Source organism: Azolla caroliniana, unplaced genomic scaffold (assembly GCF_043228905.1).
Source record: "Azolla caroliniana isolate FFs.n. ecotype wild unplaced genomic scaffold, voAzoCaro1.0.p SCAF_5, whole genome shotgun sequence".
Taxonomy (NCBI): Eukaryota; Viridiplantae; Streptophyta; class Polypodiopsida; order Salviniales; family Salviniaceae; genus Azolla; species Azolla caroliniana.
In genome coordinates this window covers 590,410-613,972 of record NW_028230440.1, presented here as the reverse complement: position 1 = coordinate 613,972, position 23,563 = coordinate 590,410, and the positions used below count along the sequence as shown (strand labels likewise).

The 23,563-nt window shown below is 35.7% G+C and overlaps 3 protein-coding genes across 3 annotated transcripts; 2 read left to right on the top strand and 1 right to left on the bottom strand.

The window, feature by feature from the left end:
- Nucleotides 1-2,411: 2,411 nt before the first annotated feature.
- On the top strand, nucleotides 2,412-5,281 carry LOC147863464 (pentatricopeptide repeat-containing protein At2g03380, mitochondrial-like). The gene has a single exon (XM_087320145.1). The coding sequence runs from the start codon at nucleotides 3,188-3,190 to the stop codon at nucleotides 5,126-5,128; it is 1,941 nt and encodes a 646-aa protein (XP_087176271.1). The 5' UTR covers nucleotides 2,412-3,187; the 3' UTR covers nucleotides 5,129-5,281.
- Nucleotides 5,282-9,837: 4,556 nt separating this feature from the next.
- LOC147863463 (uncharacterized) lies at nucleotides 9,838-12,634 on the top strand. Its single transcript, XM_087319813.1, has 5 exons — nucleotides 9,838-10,996; nucleotides 11,686-11,743; nucleotides 11,822-11,905; nucleotides 12,040-12,181; nucleotides 12,317-12,634. The coding sequence occupies exons 1-5, from the start codon at nucleotides 10,207-10,209 to the stop codon at nucleotides 12,587-12,589; spliced, it is 1,347 nt and encodes a 448-aa protein (XP_087175939.1). The 5' UTR covers nucleotides 9,838-10,206; the 3' UTR covers nucleotides 12,590-12,634.
- A 3,121-nt stretch (nucleotides 12,635-15,755) lies between these two features.
- LOC147863462 (transcription factor HHO2-like) lies at nucleotides 15,756-19,741 on the bottom strand. The gene is made up of 5 exons (XM_087319289.1): nucleotides 18,717-19,741; nucleotides 18,041-18,363; nucleotides 17,540-17,900; nucleotides 16,959-17,035; nucleotides 15,756-16,248 (listed from the first exon to the last, which is right to left on the bottom strand). The coding sequence occupies exons 1-5, from the start codon at nucleotides 19,051-19,053 to the stop codon at nucleotides 15,862-15,864; spliced, it is 1,485 nt and encodes a 494-aa protein (XP_087175415.1). The 5' UTR covers nucleotides 19,054-19,741; the 3' UTR covers nucleotides 15,756-15,861.
- Between the last annotated feature and the right edge of the window lie 3,822 nt (nucleotides 19,742-23,563).

Sequence of the window (23,563 nt, the reverse complement as noted above, 5' to 3'; positions counted from 1 at the left end):
TATCATTGCAATTTCTATCAAAGTTACCCATTGTTGATTATGTAATGCATTAACCTCACACAATTCCTTCAAGTTGGATACATCTTTACCCAACTTTTTAGGCACATATATACAGATATACACAACGACCTTCCACAAAGGGCTACAAGTTTCTTCTATATTACATGAAGAAATCATCTTGCGATACCTTTTTACTACCCTTTTGAGACATGTTTGTGGTGTCTTGAGATAACATCATGACCAACGTTTTTTAAAGGTTGGGTAATCGTAAATGGAGTGGATACTCGTGCCTACAAAATAAAAAAGTGATGTAGGGACTAATTCCCTTGCTTACGCTCAGTAGTAACATTGTCATGAAGTAAATAAGCTTTACAATTAAATTCTACAAAAAGACAAATGAAGGCACATTCCAAACGAAGTATGAAAAATAAGTTATTATGACTTAAACCATTATTCTAAAACATTTAGCGTAGACAATTTACTATCATGCTATAATGTTTGAGACAATGATTTAAGTCCCACTATCTTATTACTTATTGTATCAAACATTACAACTAAACCCTTTGAAGGGAAGTCATGAGTAATTCCATGAAAACTTTCAACATGTTTGATGTTTGGAGATCTACTAAAAGAAAATTTATCTCCCCCTTTTTTTGTATCAATACAAGGCCATGGGTTCAAATCTTGACATCATTGTGGAATGAAGGGGGTTGAACACATTACCTCCTGATGTGTGTGTTTTTTGTTATCAATAAATGTGTGTGAAAAACACTACTACAATGGGTGTGACAATGGAGAATGGTCATCCACTAACTACACTACATGGGTAGTGGAACATGTTGAATTGCCAATAGGCAAGACGAACACTCCACTGAGGAAAGAATTTCCACTTGCTCCAATAAAGAAAATTGCCATATTAGTACTCCCTTCAACTTTCGTAGATATGCTTTCACTCCATGTCTACCATCAAATATTTAAAGTGTTGCACATGTTCCAATTATGATGCAATCCCCAATATCTCAGAAATAGGAAAACAATCTCCATCTCTGATTTTGGGTCAACTTGTGTAAATTGTGCAAACACCCACTTTCTAGGTGTCAAATAACGTTGTGATAAAACTTGCCAAATTTGAGAAATGTAACTCCAAACCTGACAAGCAATCAGACATTGTATAAATCGATGAGTACTATCTTCCATCTGAACAATGCAAAAGAATCAATTGCCCATTGCTAGTCCACGACACTTTAGAGCTAATCCCAAAGGCAATCCTCCAATCAAAACTCTCTCTCTGTCTTTCTATCCCCCCTATCATAAAAGTATTGTATACATTAAAATAACATTACAATATGCTACTACATTAGTGTGAGGATCTTATGGTAAAGTAAACACTCTAGATATTGTAACACTAGTTGAAGTAGAGTCAACATCTCAATTTTATGAGACAATCAAATGAGAACTTGTTTCTCCATTCTCTAATAATTCTAGAGAGATCACAATATCTAGGGACATCAACACTACCATATAGAATGGGGAGGAATTCTAGTAATGTTGGAAAGGAGAGTTAACGTTTCGAAAGAATTCTTGGTAATGTGAAAAGCAAAGGTGCATTTCCGAGGGATTACGGAAATGTTGATACCAACAGTGGCATTTCGAGGAATTATGGTAAAGCAAACAAAGAAGGAGAGTGTGGGGGGTACGATAAGGAATTAGTATAAACCCTATAGAGGCTTAATTATATACTTATACGGTATATAGTAAGGGCTTTACATTTCGCGATGATGTCCATAGCAACAAGAAAAAAACAGAGGCTTTCGTGAAGTGGTAAGAAGTTTATTCCTTCTCTTTTTTATCTCCATGTCTGTTTTTCCTCATTACATGATTCTATGCGGAATGCAGATGATTAGTTGCTCATCAAACCAAGATTCAAATAAAACTGCTAAAAAATTAACATTCAACCCATGTTTCCTTACTAGAACTTTCTGCTCGGAAATCTTTAAAAAATGGACAAGGAGAATCGGTCAAAGTAAGGACAAATTGCATTAACATCAAATTCGACGATTTTCCACTCTGAAAATCTTCAAAAGTCAACAAGAAAAATCGATCATAATAAGTACAATCCTCTGTATTAAAAATGCTCCCTACAAATATCTAGAAATTCCAGGCTGCAACACTGCTTAATTCTGGTAAATCCATCTAAACTCTGGTCTAGTTTTGAAACTTGCCAACAGAAATAGTTTAATAAAAAGGAACAAAATCCAATAGACGTAAGTAACATTTGTTCTAAATTTCTATTAAAATAGGTATAATTTTCTAGTGTAATTGTATGCAAATATGTATAATTTCCTAGTGTAATTGTAATTAAAATCCAAGTTCTTGTTGAAGATTCTTACAATCATGCTCAGTTAATGCCACAAAGATTCTGGTTGAAGTTTTGAAATTGCCGGCTGCAAACCCTTATCAAAGGAACAAAATCCAAAGATTTTTTTTATTTCTTGCTAGATTTTCTATAATTTGTTTGTGTTTTCTAAGGCAGTTTTAGTGAAGACTTTTGTTTTTCTTAAAATGCCTATAATAGATGCTCAGTGTATGGTTGAGATTCAACATAGAATTGGTGCATTTTATGGATGCATTTCCTATAATACATGCTCAGTCGGTGGTGAAGATTGAACATAGCATGAACCGATTATATGATTGCATTAGCACCCCTAGATATGATGGGGATTCACCACGGCACAGATGAATGTTATCGAAGCATGATATATCATACCCAGATATGATGGAAATTCAATATAACATGGATGGATGTTATGGGTGCATTACCTAGATATGATGGACATTCATCATGGCATGAATGTGTGCATTACCTAGAATGCCTTGAAGATCAGGCTATGGTGGTAGAGGTTCAACATAGTATGGATGAATGTTATGAATGTATTACCTATACTACATGCCTTGGGGTGGATGTTATGAGTGTATTGCCTATATGCCATGCCTTGGGATGAATGTGCAGAATGTATTACCTTGACTCCATGTGAAAGATGGATTTTATGAATGTATTACCTATACTCAATGTCATGGATGGATGTTATGAATGTGTTACCCAGACTCAATCCCATGGATGGATTTTATGATTGTATCATCTACACTCCATGTTCGTATGGATATATGGTAACTCAATCTAGGATGTATGGATGCTATAAACGCATCAACTAAAATAAATGCTAAGAATATAATTGAGATCCAACATAGCATGAGGCTCGTAAGGTCTATGAGGTATTCTGCTGCAAGCATGGAAGAGCTTGAAGCAATGGGTGATAGGATCTCTGATCATATCTCCATATCTAGTTCATCATGCAAACAGTCTAATTGCCCTATCAAGATAAACCAAGTTACCCTACAACATGAATCACGAAATGGTTCACAATCTAAACTTTCCATTCACAGTGAGAAAGACAGAGAAAAGTCTCTTGCTGATTTGCAAGATGGATTCTATTCCCTTTTGGAACATGATCATCTTCAGATCGGTAAGTGTTTGCAGAAATGCTCTTCTTTGACTCAAGTTAGACACTATGACCATTACATTTTGAACTTCGACCTTGGGCAAGCTACACATTTGTCGAATGTGTTGATCTCGATGTATGCCAAATATTGTTCTTTTAAGGATTCGATCACAGTTTTTAACAAAGTTCTCAATCGGAATGTTATTACATGGACAGCCATTATTACGGCTTGTGCCAGAAGAGGACAAAGCAAGGAGGCATTTGTCCTCTACAAAAGAATGCAAGAGGAAGGGGTATCACCAAATAATGTCACATACATTAGTCTACTTGGTGCTTGTATCACAAAGGAAAGTCTTGTTGAAGGAAAGAAAATACATTCGTGTATGCATGATGATCAGTTAGCTGATGTTATTGTAGGAACTGCCCTTGTTACTATGTATGGCAGATGTGAATTGGTAAAGAATGCTCGTGCCGTTTTCGATCGCCTCCCCAATGGAAATATTGTCTCTTGGAATGCAATGATCACCGTTTATGTCAATCATGAACAAGGTAGAGAAGCGATCAGCTTATTTCAACTCATGCAGGCACTGGGTTTATATGCTAATGATTGCACATATATTAACTCCTTGAGAGCTTGTGCGATTCTGGAAGATGTGACACAGGGTAGGGTTATTCACACTGGTGTCGTGGAAGATGGACTTATTTCAGACCTTGTTGTAGCCAATGCCATTATTAACATGTACGGGAAATGTAGAATGCCAGCTGAGGCGCAGTGTGTTTTCAATAAAATGAAAGAGCATGATTTGGTGACTTGGAATGGTATAATTACTGCCTATGCCCAACAGGGTCTTGGTGCACAAGGACTTGATACATTTAGAAACATGCAACAACAAGGTGTCAAACCAGACATGGTTACATTTATTGGAGTTATTAGTGCTTGCGCAAGTTTGGCAGCCTTAGAGGAAGGAAAGTGGATTCATGCATCACTTCTTACAGATGGATTAGAATCTGATGTACAAATTGGAAATGCTCTAATCCACATGTATGGTAAATGTGGAGCTCTGGGCTCTGCAAGATCTGTCTTCGATAAAATCCGTCCGCGTAATGTGATTTCATGGACTGCAATTCTTGCAGCGTTCTCACAACAAGGTCATGCAAAAGTAGCACTTCAATTATACAAGGAAATGCAAGAAGAGCATATAAAACCCGATGAGGTTACCTATATTATCCTTCTCTCGGCTTGCAGCCATGCAGGGTTAGTGGAAGAGGGTCGTTCATGTTTTGTTTCCATGGAGAAAGACTATATTCTAACTCCTAGAGTCGAGCATTATGTATGCATGATTGATCTCTTCGGTAGAGCCGGGATGCTGGCTGAAGCAGAACAATTCATTCGGAAGATGCCGTGTTGGCCTGATGAACGTCTGTGGTCAGCTTTATTAGCGTCATGTAGAATCCATAGTGATACCTTCCGAGGAAAACATGCAGCTGAGCAAATGATCAACTTGGTTCCAAAGGATACAAGCCCGTATGTACTACTGTCAAATTTGTATGCCGTTAATAGTAGGAAGAATGACTCAGAGAGAATCCACGCAGTTATTGACAAGATGGTGAAAGTATGCAAGGGATGAAACACATGATGTCCTTAAAAGGAAACAACATGATTCTCTTCTGCAATCTGAAGCAAATTGGATTTGGCAATGATGCATATTCGAAGTCTTATCAGAGCTTATTAGACCATGGTGCTATGTGTACATAAATAACGAAGCTTATAGAATTCCACATACCAGGAACATTAACAAGCAATGTGTGACATCGTATATCCCTTGATCCTGTATTGAAACATATGATTTTGGTGAGATTTTGGAATATGATGACAATAGTGCATTATTAACCGGATATGTGTGAACATGGAAATATTGTTGTATTGTTGATTGGTCTAGTGGACATCTCTATGCTTGTGTCACATCAATGTCTAGATATGGTCGGCTTTTCTTGTATGCTTTAGCCAAACAAAAAAATGCTAGCAGGCCTACCACACTTTGCGCCTGCATCTTTGTCATACAGTATTTGCCAGTAGTGCCATTCCACCCGACCTGAGGATTTAGTTTGTCGCTTGCGGGCTGACATTTAGGCAACGATGAAATGTGGACGTCATTCATGTATTTATCCTTATGGTTATGGTAAGGTTGCTGATGCATATATCAAGATACTCTGACAGAATAGCATGTCAGGTGCTTCTAATTGAAACTGTAGTGTCTTGGAATGCACTATTGTAATCTCATAGATACAGATTTGGCAACTAATGGAACAAATGTGACACTGTTGTTGATTGTGTTCTGCACAGTCTGAATATGGTGATCTTACTGGACCCTGATTCTTATCTTTTGTACTTTTACAAAGATTTTTGTCATCATCAATATCATTCCAACGATTCGATTTGGTGCTTGTTTTGATCAAACTGTGGCTGGTCTCTGATGTTTTTGTATTTTCTCTATGTCGATTGCCAATGAACTTAGCATTTGGGAATGGTTTGGTTTGGAAGCATAAAACTGTTTAAACCAAAACCATTTGAGAGATTTTTAATGTCAAACCAAATCGTTCAAGAAATTTTCAGATTGTTAAGCTACATTTTCGTGGTTTAGAGCAAACCACTACTTTGTGTTACCTTTTGTGCAATTCTTAAGTTATAAACTAGGCAAAGAAGAAAATATTGAATCTTTAATAATATAACATCTTAAGTTAGTAGGCTATAACTCCTTAACTTTGATGAAGTTATTTCATATTTAATGGCTAGTTAACTTTATAAACCGTAAGCCATTAAAAGCAACGGTTTCAAGCTGTTAAACTACAAACAGTTAAATCATTTAAATTGCACAACATTAAGTCGGTAAAGGCTCAAACCAAACCCTTGAAACCCCAAGGCAAATTGAACCGTTTGAAAATTTCTAAACCTAAACTGAACCAAACATAACCTTTTAAATCGTTAAGTTGTTAACCCCAAACAATTTAAACTAAACTCAAACTGAACCATTGCTGACTGTTTAATGCACTTAACATTGTTCTCAAATATCACATGTCCTTCAATATTTGGTCATTTTGTATAATAATCAAAATTCCTTCATTGTATGATGCTTTGTATATTGTATCATGTACAAACAATTAATAAGAGTTTTGTTTAGGGGTGGGTTTCATGTTTGCATGGACCTTTCTTGGTGATACCCAAAGTTTACACGTGTTGTGCATTTGTAAGTGTAATTACCTATGTGTTTAGAGATGTCTCTAGTTTTGAGGTTTAACCTAAATGCATCTTTAGAAAGGGTATAACTTTATGATCCTTTCATGTAACTATGGCACATTTTTCCAGCATAATGGATCAATCAAAACCCCTTCATATCTTTTAAACAGGATACACACATATTGAATTGGAAAGTAGTTCAAAAGTTCTATGGATTCGAGGTTCTCACAATAGACCTTATGCATATTAACACAAAACGTTAAATGGAGATAACGAATTTTCACAATAAAATAATGGTCCTCCGAAGGGGTGTGCTATAAGAAACATAACCTCAAAGACTCTTGCAAGTTATGCACAATGTATCTAGCATACTACAAATTGTGCTAAAACATTATTGTTAAGGCCTGTTGGTGCACTGTTGCTTGAAAAGTTGCCAAGTCATCAATGTTGTGTAACTTTAAAAAAATAGAGATAAACTATATGAATGTTTGGAGTTGTTAGCAACATCTTCTTCAATTAGTCACACCATAGTCTCAAAGGTTTTACAAAAAACACCTTAATCTCCCCATTTCTTCCTATGCAAATTCTTGAAATAATGCTTATCTTTGTCTTATTGTAACAACTTCCTATTCCCAATTTGTAATTTCTTAATTCTTGTATTTCGTTGTTGTTCAATGAGTTTTATTCCCCCCTTAATTAGTTGGGTGTAAAGATATTTTCTTACTAAATATTTTCTTACTAAAGATCATAATCATGACTTCTTGTTTTTCATGTTATAATTGAGGTTTTTTCATGGATTCTTGGGCTCAAGTCCTCAATGTCTATTTCTTTTCTAGTAAGTTGGGTACAAATGAGTTCTATGGATTCTTAGGGTTTAAAATATCCCAACTTCTCTATCATTTGATGGTGTGATAATGGTTAGCATTGAAAGTTAGTGACGATTTAGAGAAATAAGTATGAGAAATTAAGTAGAGATATTTTTTAAGAATCTTTATAGATTGTGAGAATGTCGATGTATAAAATAAATGATTTGAAATTTCATGCGTACGTTCGGGCATTGTGCATGTGTCCTTCCTTTGTGCACACAAATATTGTAAAGATACTCTAACCTATATCATACTAGCTACACAATAAGGTGCACATTTTATGTGCATGAAGGAGAAAGGAACATGAATTGTGTGCTCTTGGTTTCTCCTGAATTTTAGATCAAAATTATACCTATGAGAAAAGAGGACATTCATAAGCATTGACACATCAAACCTAGTCTTTTGGGGAGACACAACATCAGTACTTTGGAAGAAGCTCTTCTTAAACATCTATATTGTATTACAAGGTGCGTAATAGATGATATGAGTTTTCAAAGTAAATTGTATTACAATGACAAACCAGACATGATATTTTTTGTTTCTTTACTGACATGGCAAATGATACGTGGGGTGGTGCTCTATATCAAAGTGCAAGGTAAACAAATATGATAATTAAATACTAAATGAAGTTGGAGCTTTGTTTTGCCATCAACAAAAAGAACATGTTCTTCTGACAAATTAATGTACGAGGTGTTAACGAGGTAATGATACTTCATAGTACCAAAACATTAACGGAGACCAATCAAAAGTTTAAAACAAATTATAGTAATTGAAAGAGACAAATGAGCATGTGCAAGTTATGGCTCTTCTCTCGATATATGATATCATTGCCTAAACGTATGTATATGCTAGCATTAAACTTGTGCATAACTAAATAAACTCTTATTCTTGGATTGTGAATGATAATTCTAAGACTAATAGGTATGCGATAAGTGGATATTGGCACGATAAATGATCCGAGGTAAGTAGTGTCCAATCACTACATTTACGCATGGTCGTTCACATGCATTGAAAATAATTGAAGGTGCTACACCATGGTCTACTAATTGATACCATAACAACAATAACCATTGACGTACATATTTGATTCTCATTCTTGCATATAAGTAATTGTGTACGTTTTATGTGGATTGGGAATTGACGTACCTATATGATTCTCATTCTTGCCATGATGGTAGACTATCAAGTGTCACCATTTTTTTAAATCCAACCGATGTACAAGCATATATCACAATCATGTGGTATGTACATCCATCATAACCATCCTAGGTGAAGAGCATACAAAACAATGAGATGTACATTGGCCTTCTATTGCACATGATTAAACACTCAACTCAATGACTCATGTTTTTATTTTTTGTGTTCAAAAGGGATATATCCCTTACCATGTGTAATTTTATTTTTTAAATGGGGAAAATATACCCCTTGCTATTTGGGGTAATATTTGTAAAAAAGTAGAGTGACTATCTATAGATAGATAGCTACAAATCATCAAGACTATTGGCCACAAAACTATCCATTCTCTAGCAACAACATCACAAGATGGTACAATAGTTTCTCTATGACTTGGGCAATGTGGTGCAAAGAGAGATTTGCAACGGAATGCTAAGACCAATTGTGTATATTGTTGGTTAGATGGTAGTAGTGCAACTACACAACCAAGAACTATTGCTTATTGTTGGTGAGATATCATTTGTGCTTATATGGTGTCAACCATGGCTTAAGCGAATATGGTCTACATAGCTACTTGATGCCTAACAAAAACATTCTTCCCACATAGTTGACCATATCAACACAAGATGATGCAATTTATTATTCGCGGGGTTGTGCCAAGTAGAGGGGTGCTAGCAAAAGCAACACGACAAATCTTCGTTGGTTTATTCAACCATATTTACCGCACCAATTGGCAAGAAATGAATTGTTAGCTACCAATACTCTTTGTATGTGAAGGAAAGAATATCAATGAAGTGGACATCGAAATAACTAGAAATTTAGTCTCATCCACACTAAAGAGACATTGAGAAGTTCACGGTAGTATTCAGAAAACAAAGTGACGTACTTCCTATGTGCCCCACGGTCCCACCCCAAACAAAAAAAAAACGAATTACGTAGCATCTACATCTTGTAATTCATGCAGACAATCATAGAGTCTCTCTTACTTCATTTTATATTTGTGAGGTTAATTCAATATACCGATGTGGCATGTAGTTTAGGAGACCGATATTACAATGTGACAAAGATGTGTGGAAGTAGTGATTCGAACCCATACCTCTCTCTCTCTCTCTCTCTCTAGACTTCACACACAAATTGCCCTCTCCACATTCAAACTATCTCTCCCCACAATTCAAGACATACATGTTTGTGAGTGTTATCATCCATCATCCAAGAAGTATTAAGAGGTTTATTTTTTGCCCTCCCCTACCAACACTCAACTCATACTTTCTTTGTCTCCCCTCTTTCAATAGATACCAACCCAACCTAGGGACAATCTTAGAACTTCCAATAGAAAGAGAGGAAGAAAAGTTAAAAGAACTAAACGCACATAAAACTCTATAGAAATAGAAGAAGAATTAGTAGGTTTTTAAACCTATAGACATACATAGCTATGTCCTCTAACGATCATATAGGTCGAAATAGGCATGTCCTAAAACCTACAACTCTATTGACCAATATACATGTTAACCAAGAGATTAAGCCATGTGATGGAAGAGGAGGAGGATTGAGAAGAGGTTTGAAACCTTCCTCAATCAAGATACCTCTTGTCAATGTTGTGTTCAAAACTTCGCCATCTTTGGCCCCAAAGTCTTGTCCCCCGCCCCCCCCCTCCCCAACCTCAACCTCAACCCCTACCCCGAAACCCTCCATGAAGAAACCTTCTTCTCGTAAACCTGAAAATATGGGTGTGGACCGTTACATTGACACCAATGTTCCCCCTCGCCGCAAGTTACCAGTTTCACCCCGACAAATGATGTGCCAGAGAAAATCCGAAGTTTGTCCCAAGGAAGCCCAAGTTTCTTATCTAAAGCCCCAACCTCAAACCCCCTTATCCATTTTGCCAAAACCAGTGCTCTACCCCAGGATTAAGGAATATGAATTTGGGAAAAGAACAATTGGCCCTCCTGCTTTCTCGTTGTCCTCGGCCTCATCGTCGGATCTCTTTCAAATTGTATCACCGGTCGAAGCCGATACTAATAAGGTTAATATGCTCCATCTGAAGGAGGAGCCGACTCTTGCCACGGAGAGCGATATTATTGATTTAAGTGTCCAAAGAAAGTTGGGGGTATGTGGAAGGAAGGTTGGAAAGAATTCCCGTGTAGTTCCCGATGTCTCAACCCACCCTTTGTCATTGGTTATGGTTGAACCCTCCAGATGCAAGTTCATCACCCCACAAACTGGTAGGCAAAGTTTTAAGTTGTTAATGGAGAAATATACATAAACTTTTATTTTCCCACATTGTTCTTAAATGCTGGCTATAGTAGGCCCGAGGAAGTGGAGGGAAACACGATCATCCACTATACAAGTCTTGCTCCTTTCAAAATATGTGTTCACACTTGCTCACTGGGCAACATAAGACCCATTCACCCTTGCATTAAGCATGACCACAGCTATCAAAACTCCCTGGTGAAATGCCACTTTTAGTTCTGATTAGTTGATTTCGTGTGTGTGTGTGTGTGCTATGTGCTATGGCACTACACTACGTGAAATGTAGGGATCTAATGAGTTATCTTCCACCCGGGGTAGTAGTGCTCTCCGAAGGATGGAATTTTCTTGGTGGTTGTTTACAATATCCATTCCACATTTGAATAAAGACCTAGTGAAGAAATATTGTAGGATAATATATGTTAAGATTTTCATGAATTATTGTCTTGCACCATCTTGGCAAGGGGTTACATCGATTGCCATTAGTATCATACATTATACATGTTCCTCTGCCCACATACTTTCGATGCCTTTTCTTGGTTTGGTGTTCTTATGGTTGGGTTATGACAAGGTTATGTATAGCTTATTTTATTAAACAATATATTGCCCCTATCTTGATTCTTGTTTTATTTTGATTTGTAATATCTACCCTTTGTGAAATTAGATTCTGTTTATGTAAAATATCACGACGAGGAATGGGGAGTACCAGTGCATGATGATAGGTAAATAATCATTTATAGCACAAGAAATACATATTGTTGATAGTATCGCCTTCTCTCTAAGATGTTGTTGACACCCAGGAGGTTATTTGAGCTTTTGGTCCTTGCGGGAGCTAGGGTAGAACTCAACTGGACAAATATTCTTCACAAGCGAGATGCGTATAGGTATAATTTCTTGATATCATAATGTGAATTGCTTTTCAATCACTTTACAAATTTCTTGATATTTTTGCAAAGCTATAAAAAAATGTTTGTGAAACATTATATCCATATCATTTTATTTGGAATATGTTGCATAGGGAAGCATTTTGTGGCTATGACCCATCAAAAGTAGCCTCATTCACTGAGAAGGATATTCAAATGTTAGAAGCCAACCAAAGTTTACTCCTACTATCAGGAAAGATTCGAGGGATCGTCAATAATGCACAACAAATTTTACAGGTGTATATATTACAAAGCATTGGAATCATATTAGCATGAGTACCTTGTTGAGCCCCGTGACAAAAGAATTATTATTCGAGATTGAGAAATAACATTTGGTTAACTTGAAAAGTATGTTTTACAATTTTTTTTCAGATTGTGAAAGAGTTCAGCTCCTTCGATAAATACCTTTGGGCTTTTTTTGGTAACAAGCCAATTGCAAAGATATACCGAGATACCCCACAAGTTCCATCAAAGACATCGAAGTCAGAGTGTGTAAGCAAAGACCTCGTGAAGAGAGGGTTTAGGTTTGTTGGTCCATCAATTGTGTATTCATTTATGCAAGCGTCAGGGATGACAAACGACCACCTCATTCAATGTTTCCGACAAGAAGCCTGCAAACACTTCTATGAAACTACCATACTATAACTCACATGATCTTACCACATTCTACCATGTGGGAAACAACAAGACGCAACATTCAAAGGTGTGCCAACATGTGGTGTAAAGGAGACTATGTTAATTTCATGATATTGTCATAGATTTTCACCCATTTGAATTGGAATGGTTTGGTAGAAAAAAATTGTTAATTCTTGGCAATTTCCTACTAGAATTAGAATTAGAATTAGAGTTCTTATCGTCCATAAAGAACATCCACGTGAGAATCCACAACCAATACACTCATCATTGCAACGTTGATATAATTGTTGGATAAGGTTTTGTGATTAGGAAAAAAATTGGCAAAATGTATGGAATTAGGCACAAGTCTATCAACCCATAGCCCAACTTCATCGGTGTGCGAGAGGAACAAGAATGTTTGTCTATCTGTTGCACCGTAATATGTGTTTGGTTTGTTAGATCAAAATATTTTTGGGCTTTTTCGTGGGATGGCAAAATGTTGGCCATCAATGTATTCGAGTTAATGGGTTACCCAATTTCCTCTCAATTGCAAGTGCCATGTGTGTGAAACCACATTTCAAATTCATTCCTCTTGATTTCACATTTGGAATAATACATTGTGAAATGCACATAATATGATAGTATTATTTTTCTTTTGTTTTGCCAAAATACATTGAACCAAAACACACACATAAAAAAAAAGCCTCCAACAAAACCACAATTGTAACCAAGTTTTTGTTATGAGGTTAATTAAGCAGGAACAGAAAACAAACAAACATAAAAAAGGAAAAGTTTCCATTGTAATGAAGAAGAAGAAGGAGGAGGAGATACCATTGTTTTGGGGTCATACTGTAGTTTATGGTTTTTGTACCAAGTTTAACTGGCAAGCTAAAAGGCGTGGGAGAGATGGTAAGCCTAGCTTGCAAAGCAAAACCTTGATCTGTTGTTGTTTGCCATCTCACAGTCTATGGGAGCTAGACTCATGGAACCAGAGAATAGCAGCATTCCCATGATGGCTATATACAGAGCAAACACAACAAGATTAAAAAAAAAAACAGAGTAAGAGAAAAAACAGAGACATAATTTCACCTCAGTTTCCCTTTCTCTCCATATATATACAGAGAGAAAGAGAGAGGGTTTAGGGTTTCTATAAATCCTATTGTTTTTCCATACTATCCCTTCCAGTTTTGGTAAAATTCAACACCATACCCCCACATTTTATGTCTCACATTAGAAAACCAACCCCTCCCCCCTTCTACTTGTTTCTTGAACATATATATATATATATATATTAGATGGATGGACTCAGTTCACAATGCGGCATGTTTGGATTGAAGGAACCAAGGCTCATGGTTTGTCCTCATCGCTCCATTTCCACAAGAAAATAAGAACTCAAAACATTTAGCTAGCTATTGCATGTTTGTGGAAATCTTTCATAGGTTGCATTCTGCCATGTCATGAGTGGAAGGGGTTACAAACAAGTTGGAGGCGGTATAGACAGGAGTTCATAAGGTGTGGAATTTCAAGCCTTGGAATAGTATCATCATCTCTCATAGGTGATTCTTTGCGAATATGAAACTTAGGTTGGTTACAAGAATATCATAATTTGGGCTCACAAGACATGGAATAAGATGTTGGAAAAAGGGTTGCACGTTGAAGCAATTGTAGAGAATTCGTTGCATAATATGGTTGTCATAGGTAAACTATCATTAAGCAATATAGAAGGCCTTGTGTGGAAAGACGCCATGCTAAAAGGTCATAAATTTGTTTCAAACTCGTGTAGAGAGCGGTCTATTCAAGATAGAACTTTGGAACACTTGTGAAAGGGAGAGCTTCAATCAACATGCTAGCATTTTATAGGTCACATAAAAACATGTGGGTGTAGATGAGGCTTCATTGGGTAACATTGAGCAAAAATGTTTTTGGTTAGCAAATATTTCAAAACAAGATATGCAGTTTTCAAATGTTTAAACATTTCCTTCTTGTCAACGTGATTGTCCATCACTTGTAAACACAACCACTATTTTATTGTTCTTTTATGGTAAAGAAGACCTTGGGAAACTAACTATATTGCCGATTAACCATTAATTACAAAGTATTTATACAACAAATCAATGAGGAGCGATAACAACATCCAAGTGTTCGTACCTTTTGCTCTTCTTGTGGATTAAAATCATGTCCTAAATCATCTTTGTCGGTTTCCAATTGCATCAAAATGAAAAAGATACTTTCTTTCTCTTCCTAGTCTATGCCTCTCAATGTAGCAAAAATAAAGAAATCAAATATTGACTTCATTCATTTAAAATCTTCATATCTACCAAGCCAAAAAAACATACAAGATTGGAATGTCCCTTTCCTTTGGATTGAGATATGAAGGTCTATATTTTAATCAAATGTAAGCAAAGGTTAACTATGCACACAATGAGGAGATGTTCTAAGTCATTTGTAGAGGTTGTTTCCTTATGGTACCATATTTTTGACTCTTTTGGGAGTAAAACATATTTATTTTATTCGTTCTAGGTTTTCCACATGATTATGGCTTTTACCCTACGATATGAGATCTTCCAAAAAGCACATTGATATGCGGTACCAGATTTTCCATATTCGGGTGCTCCTTAAAAGAGAAGTCTTTGAGGTTCTCTAGAATGTTTAATGTTCCATAGTTTATCTCCGATTTCAGTGACAACACGAAAGATCCATTTCGACAAAACAACGGGCCATCATCCAATTTTTTATTTCCTACCGAAGCACAATTCGGCAATTTTCTTTCAAATATCTCCAAAGGACTACAAGTCCAACTTATACAATAAAGAGGGATACCATGGTGTCCAAAATAAAATCCTCCTCTAAATCACCCGACCATCTTGTTAACTATTGTTAATGAGGTTCATAAGTCATATCTAGTTATATGTCAATTGAGGCTTGACATATATAGTTCGGATAATCTGTGATTAATTAACTAGCTTTAATTAAATCTCATTCCTGATTATATATATATATATATTGGTAATGTTTCTAGTTTACATGGTGTAATTAGTTCTCTAATATAAAAATGTGTAACTTTTCCAAGGTTTAGGGCAAGGATTATCCTTGGAAACAAAGAAGAAAAAAAGCGTACAGAGATTTTACACTTTTTATTTGATGAAGCTGCCATGAAACGTGATGGATTTCCTTGAAATGTTAAAAATTTGCTAAAGGTCGAAATAAAATATACTCAGATTCGGCCTTACTGATACAAATCGCAGCTATTTGGGTGAGAAATAATAACAATACCACTTATAAATCACTCCCCCATTCATATATCATTGGCAGGATTTGGTGGTGCATGCGATCCTCAGATCAAAATTCTCTTGATTTATATCTAATCTTTGCCTGTGATGATCAACACCTTGGCGGCTATATATATTTCTTCGTTCTTCCTGTTGGTGGTTATCTACTGTCTCATCATCCTCCATTGAAGTTACTTCACTGTTATCGCAAATTAATGGCAAATTCCTGTGAGCCTGTCGTGGATCATCATCATTATGATCGTGATAGGCATCATAATTGTCTGTTTGAGACAGCCCTCGCATCAATGGATTGCACCCAAAAACAACAACATGCTGTCCATCTCCTGCAGCTCCACTTTGCTTGCTTGACTCCATCTCGCCCATGTTAATGTTTGGCCTTCTCATGTGAAGCCGAAATTTCTAACACAAAGATTAAGCAGAATAAAAAACTAGAATTAATCAATTGATCCAATCCACCATGATTCATATATATACATACATGCATAGTTTAGTGTATTCATTCATCTAATTATGTTGTATTCATTCATAACATCCTCATACACCATGACTAGCATACCTAGCTAGCTAGGGGTTTTTAACATGTCAATAATATGATGAAGATGCTTCAATCACTTCATGTTTCATTAACATGTCAATAATATGATGAAGATGCTTCAATCACTCCCATGTTTCATTAACATGTCACGAATATGATGAAGATGATTCAATCACTTCATGTTTCATTAACATGTCAATAATATGATGAAGATGCTTCAATCACTCCCATGTTTTTTTGATATTTAGAGCCATGAAGTAACGAGAAATAATTAATCTAAGCCGTCATTTTTGTCGTGTCGCAACAAATACATTATATATTTTACATAGCGATTTCTTGGTTCCTTGAAGAGAATCATATAATGTAGTGCATTAAGTACAAGTGTGGATTGACACAAAATAGATCAATTGAACAACACCAAGTAATTTGTTAGTTGTATATTCTGAAGGGAGGGTGATGTTTTTGCTTTCACACCTTAATGTGTACTCATTAGGTGGTGCAATCGAAAGTTAAATTTCAATATGGTTTATACGAAGTCATATTGATAATCTAAAATGAGGAAGTGAAGTTTTACCTGGAGATGGCTCTTGACTTCATCATTTGTAAGACCTTCGACATTCATCAACTCACGAATTTGTTTCGGTGTTGCTACTGTACAGATCAATGCAAGTTAAACATTATGGTGGAGAATGTCTTCAACATAGTAATCATACAACATGTGTGTGCCATGGTATTTTTGTACGATGCATCCTTACAGAAATCATTGTTGCTCGAGTATATTGTGATGAATGAGTGCATTCAATCTATACAATATGATATAAGAGCATACGGACACCAACGAATTAGATGCAATAACATTGTGAAGGAAACTTTAACATGTCATGATTAAATGTATTTAAATTCTAGACCCAGTTCGTACCATACAAAACAAGGTAACGTACCAACTTAGAGGAATTAGATGGTAATTTGGATAAGAAGATTCAAAAGAACCAACTTAGTCATTACATAAATTGTAGAGACAATCACATGATGTTGAATACCACTATAATTATAGCACAATGAGGATTGTAACCATAGAATTCATTGCTAGCTAATTCTTGTATAATATTAATATTGTTAAACATATGCCACAAGCAATTCATTAATGGTCATCACCTTGGCATCCTCCTAAATGGTTGAGAGATTTTAGAAAGAGTTGATGGAGTTCAGGGGACCAGCATCTCCTTGGTTTCCTTTGCATAGCAGGAGCACTACTCATTGCTAATGTTGGTTTCGATACGTTTAATGATGAAACTTGGTGTAGTTCGTTGGAGAGCTTAGCGATGCCATTCATGTTACATATCATGGGACTTGACGAGAGATTATTACCCTCCATGTTACTAATCGGTGCACCATTGATAACAACCTTCATGTAATTTTGATTCAAGGGGTGTGCACTAGGTTCGGGCTTCACACATAGCTCTTCAAATTTTCCTATGCTTCCTTTAATGAAGTTACCCTGTGAAGAAATCAAACATCAAATAGTAAACATTAAACTAGCGAGGATTTTACTCAGACAAAACAATGCATGCAATCATTGGAGTTATCAACCATTAGTTATCAACTAACATTTTTGTAGTATACCAAACTTATATATTGGTGCAATCATCTCTTGATTCGAGGACTTGCCTGGGCTTGAATATTTGAGGATGAAGGGTTCTCATAGCCAATACGATCATTAGGGGATGGGGTGGGTATCCATTTAGCAATTGGGTGTGTGCTTGAGATTAGTCGAGTTTCTTGTTTATATTCCGAATTGACATCTACATATGATGTCCACTTGCGTTTGAAGTGGTTTGGTTTCGTATAAAATTCCCCAAGGGTCGGAAGCATTGAGCCGCCAGTATGCACAAACTTTGGAGTTTTAGAATCATCAAGACTAGGAGTGTGAAGTTTACACGTGAGTCTATCTTCGAGGTGCTCACGGGAAGCTTCAATGGCTGGTTCACATAAATTCAAACAATTAGTGAAAACATGTGAGCTCACAAGCACTCTCAATACTCCAAAATGAGATCATTAGCTCCAACATTTGAGAACATACATGTACATAAATGTATATGGCTTTAACAGTACCAATGTATACATACATACATATAAGTTTATAACATACAATGCATGCATATAGCTTTTAACAATGTCAATATCACTATCATTGTTAATATCACTATCATTGTCAATATACACAAACATTATGTATGTACCTATGCACACAATCACCCCTACATAAACACATACATATTACATGTAAGGATAATATAAAACTCTAACAAATACTAGTTCGTAATTTGGTTACCATCATCCAAGAGTTGCATACAAAAGGGCAACTCATGCTCGAATGCCCGGACCTTGTGGCGTTCCTCATGGAGGGCTTTGTGGTACACCTCAAGTGCACGTAAGTCCGAGTACATGGCATTAATGCTCATTTGCTCGTCTCGAACAATACTCATATTATTGGGCTCGTTATGATTATCATATAATATTATGTTACTAGCATAATTATCTTTATAAGTTAATGGGCTAGTAATTTTAAAATTGTTGTCGGGTGTGTTATTTTTAATATCCTCGTTATTCATGGCCTCATGATGACCCAAGGAGAGATCTGTGGCCATATTCAATCCCATAATATGCATGGGTATGGATGGAATTACATGAGACAAGAAGTAATTAGAATTAATTAACCTTCATGGGCTTGTATTCATTAATGGATGACGTGAGGTTTAGAGGGAGAGACTAATAGAGAAAGGACAATATGTGTGGGGATCAAATCTTCATAAGAAGCTTGAATATATGGCGACTCACTAGTAACTTTACTCCTAGTTGCCTCGATGTAGCTCATCATTAGTATATTGTCTACAATGTTAGATCTCCTTGACAAGATTGTGTAGTGAATGGGTAAGGGAAAATAAGGTGTGCTTGGTGGTGGGGATCTTGGGGGACCTTAAAACATACGAAGTTGAATCCTTAAGCAAGGCACCCCTTATGTAGTGACCCCCCTTTATGATGAAAGATAAACATACATGTCTACATATATCTCTCTCTCACTCACTCACCTTTGTTGTTTCCACAAGCCATCTTTATCACCTTTCTCCATGTCAATCGTCCGTGAAACTCTTATCCTACCTCGAGTTCCCCCACCATTCTTTCTACTTACACCTCGAGTTTCCCGAACATTAAGGCCACATTCTCATCCAAGTTTCATGGACCTCTTGCTTTTCCCATTTTTATATCAAATACCAATCTATCTCTAAATCTTGATATGATCATGTGCACTTTTGGATCATGGGATGAACTAGGGTTTCTCATGGTAGCTCATGCTTCAACAATTCTAGCGGTGTTGGTCACAAATAACTTGGTATATCCATAATGATTAATTTGATCCACATGTGATGAATAAATTCTAGAAAGGTCCAACATTCATAGAAATTCTAATGACACTAGACTCATGATGTCAAATTTTACAAGAACCATGCAACAAACCATGTTGAAAATAAGACATATAGTGTCCCATAGACTCCCAAATATTGCCTTTAAAGTGAGAAGGATCTATGGAAATTCTGTTATTTTTATTTGGAAAAGTATTTCTCAAGAAAAAGCTAAAATTACCCTAAGAAACCATGTCCTTGATGTGCTCCGTAAATAACCACTCATGGAAAAATAATGCAAAAGACTTTATAGCCTATCGATAATTACATATTGAGGACAACTTTATTCTCATGTGGAATCATTGAATCTATTTATCCCCCGGCCACCTCCTCGATCACCTTAAAGCAAGCAACACATTGTGTCGCACTTGGAACGTGGTGGCACCTGAGTTGTTTAAATATTTGTTGCCATTTCTTTTCACAATATAATTAATTAAGCTATACAACATGGATGTGGAGTTATGTTGTTGAGTCAAACTAGAAGAAATGATTATTCAGGTTTATCAACAAAGAAGCTTTAAAACAAACCACATGCATACCCACTCAATGTCAAGTGGGATTGCATTAAGGGGGGGGGGGGGGGGGGGGGGGTTAAACTTAACTTTGTTTGGAGACATAGCATACATGCCAAGAAGTATATAAATGTTCTCAAGACTGTACTTGTTTACGTCATAAGTTTAAAAACACATATACATGAACTTATGGTAAGTAAATTTGTATTCGCAACTTGCAACTAAAAATACAATGCAACTTGACTTTTTTTTTTATTTGAGATAATCTATTGAAGTGACTCTTTATGATGTGCTTAAACCAAATTAAGTTCCTACAAAATGTATAAAAATTACTTAAATAAGATGTTTTCATAACTTGGAAGTTTTTCCCAATTTATACTTCTCAATTTCCTATAATGGACATTTGGGATCTCATAACATCTCATGCTTCACATACTAAAGAAAAATTGTTGGACATGAATGCACCATCCAAATATCATAGCGACTTTGTTATGTTGAAGAACATAAGGTTTTAAATCTCATATTCCCAATCATTTGTGTAACTCGCACAAACATGTAATGCAAGGAAATCGCCATAAATCGACCTAGAACAAATTGTACATAGTTGGGTTATGGAGACGACAATAATAATAAAGTTTTCGGCATGTTCAATTGTTGTCATTATTTTCTATGAAATTTAGTGACTGAGAGATGTTTCGAATATTCTATCTCTATGGTGGGTGTTAATGTGGTATGGATGGAGTACATGAATGTTTAAATGCATGATATACCGTGTTCTAGTTCACTTGAGGATTTGTATAACACTATAAAGTGATGTCGTCTTTTAAAAGTCAACACTAATTCCACTAGTTGCTACTTTTCAATCTCCATAAAGATTAAAATTGGAAGCAAATCATATCAACTTTCAAAGTTCCACTTGAAATAGTGCCCTTCCTCTTGTTCTTTCGGACTCCATTCTTGATGCTTTATTCCCTTTTATATACTGTTTAACAGGTAGAGTGTAAATTTATAAGGCTTTTCCTTATCGTACACTTCAAAGCATACTTAAATTCATGATGTCTATCCCAAAGCATATAAAGAATCGTAAACTTCTAAAGATTTCTCTGCTAACCAATGAAGATGATCTCACAAGCAATCTTCTGAGGATCAAAGGTCTCTTCTTTCCCATGACACACTCATCATATCTTCCACATGCATGAAAGCATTTAAAATGTTTGCTCTTCTTTTTTATTGTAAGTGACTTGCATTAGAACATTAGATTCTTATTCAGTTTCACATAAAGGAAAGCATCTTCATGATGAGATGCAATATAGTGTTTTGGCTTCCATGGCATGATGATGAATGAATCCCGAGATTCCAATGTCTTATTTGTCTCAATACTTGAGATAGATAGTATCTCCTATCGCATAAGATGTAGATTTTCTATAAATCTTGTAGAAATATAAGATGATTTGGGTTTCTTCTAGCACCAAGATGAGGATACTAGGACATAATCTTCATTGTGATGATGGCATTCATAAGTGCGCATATGAATATAGTGCGTTTTTACATCCATGTGCACAATGTAAAAATGCTCTCGTATAGGATTAAAGGGTATCTATGTGCTTAATACATGTGCAACATTATTATTCAACAAAAATTCTTACATATGGGCATGTACATGTGTGTAAACTTACATTTATCATTTGTATATTTGCACACATATGCATGTGTGTGTGTGTGTGTGTGTGTGTGTGTGTGATGCCTATATGTGTCATTTCTATTACACATCGTATTTGAAGGCTTAGTTTTGTCCATAAAAAGGGGAATGTGTATGCAAATGTTGAAGGTATCCATTGCATGCGTTGGTGGGGGGTGCCTTTATGTGTTTAAATTGCTTTTTGATTCATCATCACCCTCGAAGACAAGTGACATTACCAATGGAACCCCATAAAAGTATACAAGACATTTACATCTTTATTGCATTGTGCACATATGGCATCTATGTTTCGCCTAGGGTGCAATGGCAATGGAATTACAACAACTTGAAGAAGTTATGGAGGCTAGAACTTGATTGTGGAGAGAACGTTTCAACAGTGGCATGATATATCATTCTCAATTGCAATTATGGGTCACAGACTCACAAGGAAATTTATTTCCAAGCATGCCTTGAATTATGTGGGGATAACAACACATGAATTGGTCAGTTTTGACATTTCCTTGTATATGTGAGGACGAAAGTCATGCAATCTTTTTTCATTTGTCTAGGAGTGCATCTAGATATGTATATGTGTATATTATATATATATATATATTATTATTATTATAAATTTATATATATATATAGGTCAAACATATTTCATATAATGAAAATTTTGAGTTGTCATAATGCCATGAGATCTTATTTTAACATAACCTCTCTCAAATTAATTATTCCAATACAAAATTCTATATCCAAAACTCTACCTATATCCAAAATTCTACATTGTAACTACAAATATATGTATGCTAAGGATCCCATAAAATAAAATTCATGTGGACGTAATGGCTCCTGTCTCAACCTTTGTTGTTTCATCAAGCAAAGTAAACCTACATGTAACTATTCATTAGTGCACTAGAGAAGTTTCCATGTATATACATATTTTATTCATGATATGCTAGATCATCTTGTGCTTTCTTAGATACTCTAGGCCATAAGGATTAACGGAAAAGAAAAGTGGCCTATAATGTAGCAATATGTTTCTTTTTCCACTCAACTCTTGAAGATACAATTTTCTAATCAAAATATTTCTAAAGGCAACTGCTTATTTAGGGTGGGGGACCTCACAAATGTGCATTATAACTATTGCAAGTAGAAAGACATCCAATTAAAGGAACTTGTTGTGCATAGATAAATCACTACCATTCATTTACATATTCTCACTAGCATGAAAATGCAACTTACTTCTTGTTACATTTTTATTCAATTTATCCTAGTTGTAGGATATTTACTCTAGGGATGTGACAAGTTGTGTGTAGTGTCAGTATTCCTTCTTATCAATATGGTTATATATATTGCATGGGATTATGAATGGTGTGCAATCTCATCAACAAATGGTAGATGGAAGTAAATATAACATATGTCTAGTTCATAGTTCTCTCAAGATCTATACTCCAAACAAAATTCGTCTATGATAATACATATTTTTCTCAAGCTCGGCAAAGAATATGAGTAATTTATCCCTTAA

Excerpts from the sequence above, each read along its gene's own strand:
- LOC147863464 (XM_087320145.1), top strand. The coding sequence starts at position 3,188 with ATGGATGCTATAAACGCATCAACTAAAATAAATGCTAAGAATATAATT.
- LOC147863463 (XM_087319813.1), top strand. The coding sequence starts at position 10,207 with ATGTCCTCTAACGATCATATAGGTCGAAATAGGCATGTCCTAAAACCT. Across the intron at positions 10,997-11,685 it reads GTTCATCACCCCACAAACTG|ATTCTGTTTATGTAAAATAT; the intron begins GTAGGCAAAGTT and ends TTGTGAAATTAG. Across the intron at positions 11,744-11,821 it reads GTACCAGTGCATGATGATAG|GAGGTTATTTGAGCTTTTGG; the intron begins GTAAATAATCAT and ends GTTGACACCCAG.
- LOC147863462 (XM_087319289.1), bottom strand. The coding sequence starts at position 19,053 with ATGCATATTATGGGATTGAATATGGCCACAGATCTCTCCTTGGGTCAT. Across the intron at positions 18,364-18,716 it reads TATGCAACTCTTGGATGATG|CCATTGAAGCTTCCCGTGAG; the intron begins GTAACCAAATTA and ends TATGTGAACCAG. Across the intron at positions 17,036-17,539 it reads CCATTTAGGAGGATGCCAAG|TAGCAACACCGAAACAAATT; the intron begins GTGATGACCATT and ends TGATCTGTACAG.